General features: G+C 29.4%; 1 protein-coding gene across 1 annotated transcript; it reads right to left on the bottom strand.

Annotated features, from left to right (window-relative positions):
• Nucleotides 1-6: 6 nt before the first annotated feature.
• Nucleotides 7-8,546, bottom strand: LOC105202554. The gene is made up of 3 exons (XM_039448732.1): nucleotides 7,093-8,546; nucleotides 5,952-6,213; nucleotides 7-5,274 (listed from the first exon to the last, which is right to left on the bottom strand). Exons 1-3 carry the CDS (start codon nucleotides 7,393-7,395, stop codon nucleotides 4,226-4,228), a joined length of 1,614 nt encoding a protein of 537 aa, XP_039304666.1. The 5' UTR covers nucleotides 7,396-8,546; the 3' UTR covers nucleotides 7-4,225.
• Nucleotides 8,547-12,070: the final 3,524 nt, after the last annotated feature.

Here is a 12,070-nt window from a genome sequence, read left to right as displayed (position 1 = left end):
ACTAAATTAAAGTTTAATAATATAGGTATAATATTTTAATAATATTAATATGTACATAATTTCTAGTTCACGCAAGTAAATTGCACGCCGTTACTTTCGGTCTTAAAATACAATTTTTAAATTAAACCAGAATAATAATGTTATAATATTGATAATCAAATAATATATTAAGCAACTTAATAATTTCTGTTTCACACAGACGAACTGTGCATCGTTACTTTCGGTCTTGAAACATATGCAGTTTTTAAATTGAAATCAGAATAGTAATAGCACAATATTGTTAATACTGATTAAATAAACTAATAAGTATCTTTTAAATACTGTAAATAACTTATTACGAAAAATATCACCAGGTTTCTTTTTTTCAATTATAAATGTTTAAGTATTCACGTAAAAAGTGCATAGAGCACATGAATATTTGAATATTATAATTAAAAAACAAATCCCAACAAATCCAAACAAATTTATTATTCTTAATTTTTGTTATTCATAATTTTTTTATTTGTCATCTAGAATCCCTCATTAAACTTTTTCTCACTTGTTGTCGAACATATTGTATAAAATAAAAAATAAAATATAAAATCTTTATAACATTATTATAAAAGAATGCTATCAATACATCAAATTAGTAGATTAATAAAATATCGCAGTAAAATGTCTATGCTAATTATATTTAAAAAAACATGAACAATGGAAACGAACAATGAAAATTAAGTGCAATTTTTAGGATGTAATAATTTACTTAGGATAATTTTAAATTCAAACAATAATTTCGACTTGATTGTGAGCCATCATCATTATAAGTCCTTTTACATTATTTTAATACATGTAATGCATGCTTTGTCCACAATGGTTACAAAGCCAAGTGGTTGTATTGTAATTAATTGTGCTGCGATGCAGACGAAGCATTGGAATACATATTCTATTTATTTTTACAATGTTTATTTCTTACTTGTAGGAGTCATGAACATTGTATGGATGGACGAAGCATGCAGTACTTTTTTGAGGATGATTTCCAGTAAGAGTATGGGATATTTCAAAGCGGTATCACGTGCATTAAAATAATGTAAAAGGATTTACACTGATAATGGTTCAAAAAATTGAGTCAAAACGTTTGTTATTATTGTTTGAATTCAAGATTATTCTAAGAAAATTATTGCGCCAGAAAAACTGCACTAACTCTCATTTGCTCCTTTTCATTATTCGTGTTTTTTTAATTAACGAGTTATTTTTTTATTTGTATTCTAATTATATTCAAGGATGGGAAATAACTCGTAACGAAGTTACAGTTAATTACTTTTTTTGTAACTAACTTAATTTTGTTACTTTTTTTTCATCTGTAATTATAACTTAGGCAGGTATTCATAGTCGATTTTTATTTCAAGACAATTTTAAATAATATCTTAAGATGCTAATACAGCTCTCTGATTGGTTGATGACATTTTAAGGTGGTTTCTACAACGATCTTAAATATAAGAACCGACTATGAATATCCGCCTTAGTTACATTTTTTATTAACTAAAATAATAGTTATTTTTATGGTTACCACATTTCAACTTATAATTTAATGTATTTGCTTAGAACTCAAGGTAAGAATGAATCATAATAGACTGCTAACCGCTTCTTGGTAGTGAACAAGTCTGATTCACTTAAATGCACCTTCTATTATAAGTTGCTAGAAATCAACCGCTGCAGCATGACTCATCAAGAGAAGCCACACTGGATGCGGTCTACTTTACACTTGCAACTCTAGAGTTATTTTATCCTTGTTTGTCAATATTAAATAATAACAAATAATGCTCGCAAACATTGTGAACGTTAAGTAGAATGCGTCTACAGGAATTGAATTTGAGAACATGTTTTAATATAAAAAAATAATTTAATAATGTTAGAAATATAAGAGTTTAGTATTTAAAATAGCAATGTATTAAAATATAAGAAATTGACTGAAAAGTACCTTCTCATATTACTTTTTCAGTAACTGTAACTGTACGATGTTACTTTTCAAAGCTTGTAACTGTAACTAGTTACTTTTACAATATAACTTTCCAACGTTGCTTATATTCTATATAAAGAACAAACTAAATAGTTTATTCTTTATGTAGAATATATTTAAACATTTACAATTTACATTGAACTTAAACGCATAGTTCATAATAGCAGTAGAAAGGTCTTAGCTGTATCTCGGTTTTTTTTCTCTCTTAAAAATTCAATCGTTTTAAAACAAACAAAAAAGCTCAATCATCGAAATATTTCCCATTCTGTTTGACCTATCTTTCGGGCAGTCTGTGAATTCCCAGGTAATAAAAACTCATCGGTTTTAAAATGAAATTATTGATGCTTTGTCAGACTTCATGCTATGATGCTGCATCGCCATCGAAAGAGGCTATATCTGATGAATATGCCGCGTATGAAAGAAATTCTCAAACTAACACGAAGATACTGCTTTGTTGCCTCAGCAGAATGTGGCTATGTAACAAAATGACTGCGGTTTTCTTGCCTAATAAATGGCTTCTTTTCCTCCATTGCATTGCTCAAGTAATGAGCTGCTGTTGGTAGTGGTTCACTATAACTGTTTCACTCAGTTTCAGCTACTTAAGGCGATGCTGGGCCGATACGTGCTTATTTTCGGACACTCTTATCTCTTAATTGGCTTTACAGATCACAACATTCTTTTATCAATTAAAGAAGGGACAAAAACGTACCCTGCTAGGTGTAATTTAATACGAAAAATGAAAGTTGATAAAAAAAATTATAATTTAATTATCGGCTTCTGCAGCCGACAACATGTGCCCCATATAAGTTTTAAACATTGTATGTATGTGTGTGTGTGAAATAAGTAGCTAGCGGCATATGGATTAAATGAAAGAATAATACGGCGCTCGCCGAATGATAGAAGCTTTAGTATAAAAGATATAACAGTTTAAAAATTGTTTATATAATTTTCACGTGTATTTGTGCGAAGAGTAGAAATTGTGTTCAAGGCAGTTCAGAGATCTTGTATTAAAGGCGCTAAAGACAAAAGAACAATGACAGATGAGTGCGTTTGACAAAGAGCGCTAGCCTATTCCCTTTACTCTTCGCCTCACGCGCAACCATCAGTTCGTCGAAGAAAAATCTGCAACAAACCGCAGTACCGACATCGAGTAAGTTCCACTGTCAGTCCAACATCGCCTTAACGCTCACAATGTTCACGAACATTATTTGTTATTATTCAATATTTAACAAACAAGGATAAAATAACTCTATAGAGTTGCAAGTGTAAAGTGAAATGAATCCAATATGGCTTCTTTTGGTGAATAATGCTCATGATACAGTACATCTTCCCAGTTCCAGATTTCCTCACCAGGTACAGAGCAAAACTTTCTTGGTGTGAATATTGTTTTTAGGCTTTACAGCGAAGCTCATCGATTAGCTAGGATATATCCATGATTCTTTGCGTTTGCCTCGTGCTCATAGAACGCGGCGGAAGTTGGCGCGGTAACTAATCAAAGTTGGATAGAATTTATCTTTTTCCGCGAGGCAAACTTTGCCTGTAGACACATATTAGAATTATCATATAGGATTTACTTTTCTTTCAAGTGATGATTTAGTGCAAAAAATTCTTCTGTTTGACCAACTTAGCAAAAACAAAAAAGTGTCTGATGCACTTTGTTCTCTTCAGTCAATACATGCGACACTCACTTTCTTTCTTTTCGAATCTTTCCTATTTGACACAATCGGAAATGGCTGTTTGGCTGAATCCCAGCTCTCAGGTTGTTTCGCAAGTTCTTAGTTTGTCAATTCATTTAAATTATGAGAATAGCTACACCGGTTTGTTTTTTTAGTCTGTGCTGTACTTATTTAATAATTTCTGCAACTCGTTTAATTCGACAGCTTCAACATTTTTTAATGAGATGTTGAATGAATGGAATATCTTTGGTTATAGCTATCATTAACAAAACAATCTCTGCCTTATAAGATTATGTCATTTGCCCTACTATGTCAAATTGATCATTAACATCAATAAGCCTGTTCTTTTTAGCTGAACTTCTTGCACGGATTTCACTTTTTTCATGATGAAGAGAAAAAGAGAGTTCAGTTAAAAAGAACATCTAATATTTCTAAATTGCAAAAGAATAGAAAAATATTTCAATTCAATTTGAAATGACGCTCCGGTTGCAAAACTTAAAGCTAAGAACTTTCTTCTACCACTACTACTACTACTATTACTACATCTACGAAATTATAATTCTGTGCGTATGATTCTTTTAATTTCGCACAATTTTGTCATGTTTAATTCTTTTTCCTTTATCAAATGTTGCAACGACATTATTTTAGCGTCTATGAAGGCAGTCTTGTCTTTCCTTGGTCCTCTTTTCCTCTTAACATCACGCGGCGATGAGTTTACAAAATTCTGTATAAGGCACCATGGACGTTGTTTATTCATTAACGTGATCAAATCCATGCTGATTGACGAAGACCACAGTATCTGATTCTCATTGATAGGCATTTTCATTGCGAATGCATGACCCTCCGTGACTCTCTTCATACAGAATGTGCGTTGATTTTTAGAAGCAAAAGAGAACACTATATAACTGTTTTTAGGCAGCTTGTCTGATATATTTAAATCGAGATAGCGATACTTAAACAACTTAGACACTTCAATATGAGGATTTATCTGCAGTTTTTGTTTGATAGCGTACAGATTTATTCTCTTTAATTTGTCTTGCTCATCCGACAAAGTTTCGTACAGCGCATTCAATTCTTGTACTTTGGCACAAATTTTCTCCATAATAATATCCGTTTTTTGAAACATCCCATGATGAAGAACGATATTGTTGTCGGTTAACAAAGAGTTGTCCAAATCTTCGAGAGAAATCTCGATCAATTCTTTCTCTTGTGATAAACTTAGAATCACATTCGGTTTATAATACTGCAAACACGTAAATATTCTTTCCTCCACTTTTACTTCTTGAATTGCATCAACAAAAAGCTCCTTTTTTACATAATGTATCCTGAATTGATCGCAGTATACCAGCCACAAAACTTTCTCCGTACATAAACTGAAACTGGCGCAAAGCGTTCTGTCTCTTATGTTTTCTTTAAGGTGTATCTTCTCAAAAACTAGTCCGTATCTCGGTTCGGATCTATCACCTCCATCATGTACAAAAATTACCACGTTTGCGTGTTCCGTGAGAAGCAGTAAACCTGCCACTTTGTCTCGCCTCTTCACAGGAAGAATGTCCATGATAGTGCTATCGTTGGTATGAATCAATTGTACGCAGGGTTGAACTATTTAAAAAAATTAAAAGTTAAATAAAGTTAAAAGTTAGTAACTTTTAGCTTAACTTAAATAAATTACTTTTAATTAATTAGTTATTTTTAAAACACATAAACTTCAACTTTTTAATTTTGTTCCTAAGTTAAAAATTTAAATACATAAAAGAAAAAAAGTATATTCTCAAAAACAATATTTTATTTGTTACATCATGTAAACTTAATTTACAGATAAATTTATTTCATGATCCATATAATTATTTTGTTATTTCGAATAATCTAATTTTTAAAAATTATGACATTTTAATTCGATATAAATAATACTTTTCAAAATTAACTTGTAACTTAATTTAATGTAATGTTTCTAATATAACTAAATTAATTTTATAAGTCATAAACTTTAACTTGAGTTAGTTACTATATATATATATAATTCTCAAAAACAATATTGTTTTGTTACATCATGTAAACTTAATTTACAAATAAATTTATTTCATGATCCATATAATTATTTTGTTATTTAGAATAATCTAATTTTCAAAAATTATGACATTCTAATTCAATATAAATAATACTTTTCAAAATTAACTTGTAACTTAATTTAATGTAATGTTTCTAATATAACTAAATTAATTTTATAAGTAATAAACTTTAACTTGAGTTAGTTACTATATATATATATACATACTTACCCAACTCTGATTGTGTGATATCATCATCATCATCGATATACCTCAACGTGTACAGTTTCCTATGATGCGCAACAACACATAGACTTCCCTTGATCTCCCAGCCAGCGGCAAACCGGCTGAGAAGTTGCGACTCCGTGTTCGTCAAACTCAGAGAAAAGGTGCACACTGCTTCGCTCGCATTCGGTGCAAGAGGAAAGAGCAGTGTGGATGACTTGACCTGCTTGTCATCAAAGTAAACTCCATTATTCTTGGCGATGAGCACCTGAAAAGCATTTATGAATAAAATATAAATAATCTACATGATATGTAAACTATATTTTTTACGTCTATGTTAATTCTCAGTGCTTGCATTGAGTTCGTGTCCAGGTTACATTAACTCAGTGCGAGCAAATCGACAGAAAATCGCAATTTTAAAAACTGAAAAGTAGAAACGTGTAATTAATTTATTTGAGATTTGTTAAAAAATTTGCTAAAATATAAAAATACATGCTCTATTTATCATGAACAATATTGTAATATTGTAATATTTTTTTTAATAAACTATTTTTCTATCCAACCTTGAGAATATTTTATCAGAAAATAATAAAACAAAATGAATATTATACATTTTCTCTTTGCAACTCACCATTTTTTAATGTCGTTTTCAATTTATACTAAGATTATTATAATTATTGTAAATTATTAATATTTACCGTTTATTAGAATAACGGTAAGCACTTTATCTTATTTATTTCTATTAAAATTCAAAGATTTTCAGCCAATATGATTAGTTTCAGTAAAATTGAAAAATTATTTTTACTTCGCAAAAAACATTTTTGGAACGAATCATAAAAACGTCTTTGGTTTCATAAAATTTTACTCATTAATTATTGCTTTATCATTAACAAAATCTTTTTTTATTTATTTTTTTTAACAAAAATACATTTTTAAAAAATCCGTTTTTTCAGATTTGTTTTGATTACTTTTTATTTGTAAAATATCTTTTGTTGTACTTTTCTAATTTTTGCACCAAAAAATTCTTTTCAACCTTTAAACGACTGATTTAAAAAAAAAATTGGAAAAAATTCGTGTAAACATAACGTAAGCAATACGTAAATAATCTATGTAGACATAATTTTGAAATGTATGACACAACTCTAACCTGAAAGAATTCACCGCCCATATCCAAGGCGTTTTTGCTCAACAGGGCGAACTCGCCGGTTCGCGACAGTTTGTAGATGCCCTGTGGCGCGCATATCAGGAAGGCTCGGCTATCGAAGAATTGCACCTTCCTGACAGGTGCCGGCGTCGACAGAATCCGCAGTGGCGTCAAATTGCTGTCTTTCGTATAGGGAAATATCACAAGCTTATCAGCGTCCCAGCAAAAGCACGTCTCCACGCCATAAAAGTCGCACACAGCGAAGTGCTTCGGTGCGATCTCTTCTTCGTCGATCGCGATATTCATCCTTTTATGTATAATTTCCTCTGTTACACCTGTCTTCACACTGACATGTCTGCGATAAACAATATAGTTGTTTCTTCTTCTTTTTAAATAGTCTTTGGATTTCTGAATCAACGAATCCAATCACGGACTTCTATTCCTAATGATTCCTATTGCCAGAGAGGAATCTGAGACTCCTGAGAAGCGCTACGCCGGCCACCGGCCTTTTTTCTACTTCTACTTCTTCTTGTTCTTCTTCTTCTTAACGTTTATTGGCACTCGTTCCCACGCCAACAAACCGGGAACGATATAGCCATCCTTCAAAATCAGTTTAGAAATTCAAAGGACAGAGACAACGACGTTCCCGGCGGCCGATTGTGATGCAATCGACAGATACAAAAATATAAGCAACGGACAAACATGTCCGAACTCGTAAGCGGCCCCAAACCCCAAACGGACTGCCTGACGGGCTAGTGGGCTGAACTGGACTGCCTTGGACTCATGGACTCAGTGGTGCTCAGTGGTCTTTGGACTTGAGTTGGACTGCCTTTTTCTTACATTTTTCTATAACACTTCAAACTTCGAAACTCCCGTACACTAGTGACGCACAGTCTTCTGGACAGAATGGGAACTAAATGTCACATTCATTTTGCGACCCGTCGTTAAAAACAGTGTCTCGTGAAATGGATGTGGGTTGTTGTCCGTACTAACATCTATTTTGCTGTCGATAAAATCTGTTGTGTGTTGCGCCGCGCGTGTGCTGCATCCACAACAGGGCTCTAGATGTGCACAAATGATTAATTACGTCTACGTTTGCATAATTTTTCATTTATTATAGTCTGAATTATTTTGATTAACATTATTGATATACGCATCATTACATTTATGCCCATATTTTGCGTATTAATACTTTTTATTTAAAAATAGTATTATAATAGTAGAGGAGAAGAGGGTAATATGGCACCTATTTTCATTTTATTGAATAACTTTGTTTATAGTTAATATTTTCTATTCTGCTGCGAACTAAATCCCTCGTGATGATCTGTGACTTTATACTAATACGTGTATACCCAATCGGCACACAATATTTTTTAATGTTTTTTTAATATTTATTTAATATTAATTTTTTATTGTACAATTTACTATAACAAAAATATTTATTAAACATTTATTAAATATTTATTTAACATTAATTAAATATTTAAAATAATAATTTAGAAAAAATATTTATTTACCGATTATTTAACGTTTATTTAACATTTAATTAACATTAATTAAATATTTAAAATAATAATTTGGGAAAATATTTATTTAACGTTTATTTAACGTTTATTTAAAGTTTATTTAATATTTATTTCACATTTATTTTTTATTTGAAAAAACATTTTTTAAAAACATTAATTTAACATTTATTCAACACTAATTTAATATTTATTTTACATTAATTTTTTATTTGAAAAAACATTTTTTGTAAACATTTATTTAACATTAATTTAATATTTATTTTATATTAACTTTTTATTTGAAAAAACTTTTTTTAAAAACATTAATTTAGCATTTATTCAACATTAATTTATTATTTATTTAACATTTATTTTAATTTATTTTAAATAAACGTTTTTTAAACATTTATTTAATATTATTTAAGTATTTATTTTTCATGAATTATTTAATCGAAAAAATGATTTTAGTAAGCATTTTTTTAATGTTTATTTAATATTTATTTAATATTTATTTAATATTTATTTATTTATTTATTTTTCATCTCTATAAAATTATGTTTATTTATTATTTATTTAACATTTAATCTATTTATTTTTTATTTATTATTGATTTTAAAATTTGCGCGTTAAAAATGTTTCAATAACATCAATAAAAATCAGTAAAATATTAACTTTATTATATATATTTATATAAATAATATACTTTAATTATATATATATATATATATATATATATATATATATATATATATATATATATATTTCGTCTTTTTGATAACATATATTGACTTGATCTATCAGTGATGTGCATGTATTAGCACAAAGTGTTTACAGATTATCACGAAAGATCAGTTCGCACCGATCACAAAGGTCAAGCAACGTTCACCGGGATCGCAACTAGGATGGGTGACCGCGTGGAAATTTCCAAAAAAAATTCTTAAAAATAAACTCAATATTTAAAAAAATTTGTTTAATGTTAAAAAGAACTTAATCCACTAATTTTAACGTTTTTAAAAAATTTTTTATTGCAAAACTTTTTAAAATATTTTTTTAAATATTTTTTTGCTTATTTATGCTTCCCTAAAAAAACGCTTTTAAATGTTTAAAAAACATTTTTATAATATTTAAAAAACATTTTTTTAGACATTGAAATAAACATTTTTTTAATGAAGAAAAGGGCACTTAGCACATTATTTTTAATGTTTTCATAAATGTTTTTAAAAATGTTTTTTAAATGTTTTTAAAAACATTTTTTAAATATTGTTTGCTGATTGGGTAACTGATAGATTAAGTGAATATATGTCGAAAAGATAAAACATGTATAATTTAAAACATAATAATTTATATAAACGCATGTAAAATTATAGTTTTTTTACTGATTTTCACAAATGCGGAATAGCATTTGGAATAATTTTTCTGTCATTCGTATAAATAAGAATACAATAAGAAACAATTGTCAATATATAAATCATTTTTACTTTTGAGCACTTCTAAACTTTTTTAAGGTACACTTAGTTAATTGGGTATGTGTAATTAAAGGGTATAGGTAATTAAAATTTTAACCTTTAATTACACATACTTCCTCATTATTCTTAAACTCCAAAGAATTATCACAAAAATTTACGTGCACTCAAATATTTTTTGTTATTTAACTTTTTATTCGGCTGTACACATTTCAAGTTATACAAAGTTAAAACAATAACATTTTGTTAATACGGTTTTAAGCAAATCTTTATATTGAAATATTTCTTCAATAAATCGATTATCATTTTAAATGGCGGTGTTTAGAAACATAAAAGACATCATTTTATGTTTATTGTTTAATGTTAAATAAGGATAAAATAATAATTTTAATAAAATTTCTAATGGTATTTTTAAAGTTTCTAAATGCAGAAAAATTCTAAATCAGGAAAATTCTAAGCAATGAAAAATTAAAAATATATAATTTTGTAACATGGCATTGCGTGTTTTTTAAACTAAATTATTTTTTAAAAATTATTTTTATAGATAGCCATGTTACAACTACTTTTTCTTCTTCCACCGATTATGTAAAATGCATTAAATGTTTATAAACGTTCTAAATAATAAATCACACGAGTATAATACTAAAGCACCAAAATCCAGCTACGACCGTAAAGGCATATAACTTGTTTAGATTTGTACACTAAATAATAAATATTTCATTACTTTGAATCTAGAATCTGTCGAACAACACTTTGACGAATGTAATCGTTTAAGTTTCCATAGAAAATATTAATTATAAATAAAATTATTCAATAAAATAAAAATAGGTGTAATATTACCCTCTTCTTCTCTATAACCTTTCATTTGCGCACTCGACATGTAAAATGTGTTGTACGATTTTTTTTCTCAAAGTTATTGAACATTATAGTAAAAATAGTCCTTTTCACTATAAAGGAAATCATTTTTTAAAAGAAAAGGAAGCAGAAAAGCGCAACCCAGATATAGAGTTTAAAATAAATAAAATATACATATAATCCCAATCAGAAATGTCTAGTTGATACCACGTTGAGTCAACGTCAAAAACCGAATGTCGAAATTCTGGTCGATTCGACGTCGAAAGCGTAACAAATATCAATGACTATTTAACTATCGTTTCGACGTCGATTCAATGTCGAAGTAACCCGATGAAAACAGGTACATGGAATCCACGTTTTTTTCGCGGTTATAATGTTCACGACTCACGATAGTAACGGAATCAGGCGGAAAGTCAAGATTGACTCAGATATTTAGAAGTCCGATATTCTCTTTATTGCGATACGATACGCTTTGCGAGAGTCCCATCTTTGTAACCGAGTGTAACGTGTCGTATCGTAATAAAGAGAATATCGGACTTGTAAATATCTAATTGTTAGTTTATACTTCATGTAGATAACGTTATCTCAATTTTTACTAAAATTTTCATAAGCCCGTGCCAATAGTTTTGTGATGTGTTTTTTGTTAGAAAGAACTTAATTTATTTATTGTGGAATAATATTTTATCTTTTATATTATATTTTATGTCAATGATGTCTGATGGGATTTATTTTAACATTTATATTCTCCTAAATAAAAATCAATTTACAAGATCGCTCCAAGAAATAGCGCTTTGCGGCATTATGCGGAAGTGGGTCTCTTTGGCGAACATTAGAGGTAATGGGACACTGAGAACCGAGATTTTAGGAGTGCGTGGGAACACTTAACGAAAAATAGAATACCTGGCCCTTAAAAAATGTAAGAATTATGGGCCAAAATTGGTATATAAGTCGGAGCTCCGTAGCAGAGAAATCACTCTTATTCTATCGGTGGCACTGTCCGTGACAGTTTTGCTGTTCGAATCTGTGATACCGCACCCACAGTTGTACCGTGCCATAACCTCATGGACGTTCAGTCGCAAAGTGTCTCGATTGAGTTGGCCCGACTAACCAGTTAGTGTGTTCTGCGTCGAGTAACCGTTCGACGTTGGTTCGTGAAGG

The sequence above is a fragment of the Solenopsis invicta genome, chromosome 4 (assembly GCF_016802725.1).
Source record: "Solenopsis invicta isolate M01_SB chromosome 4, UNIL_Sinv_3.0, whole genome shotgun sequence".
Classification (NCBI taxonomy): domain Eukaryota; kingdom Metazoa; phylum Arthropoda; class Insecta; order Hymenoptera; family Formicidae; genus Solenopsis; species Solenopsis invicta.
This window is presented reverse-complemented; position numbering and strand designations above follow the sequence as displayed.

Coding starts and splice junctions, on each gene's coding strand:
- LOC105202554 (XM_039448732.1), bottom strand. CDS start 7,395: ATGAATATCGCGATCGACGAAGAAGAGATCGCACCGAAGCACTTCGCT. Junction 6,214..7,092: donor TGGGCGGTGAATTCTTTCAG/GTTAGAGTTGTG, acceptor AATGCTTTTCAG/GTGCTCATCGCCAAGAATAA. Junction 5,275..5,951: donor TATCACACAATCAGAGTTGG/GTAAGTATGTAT, acceptor TTTTTTAAATAG/TTCAACCCTGCGTACAATTG.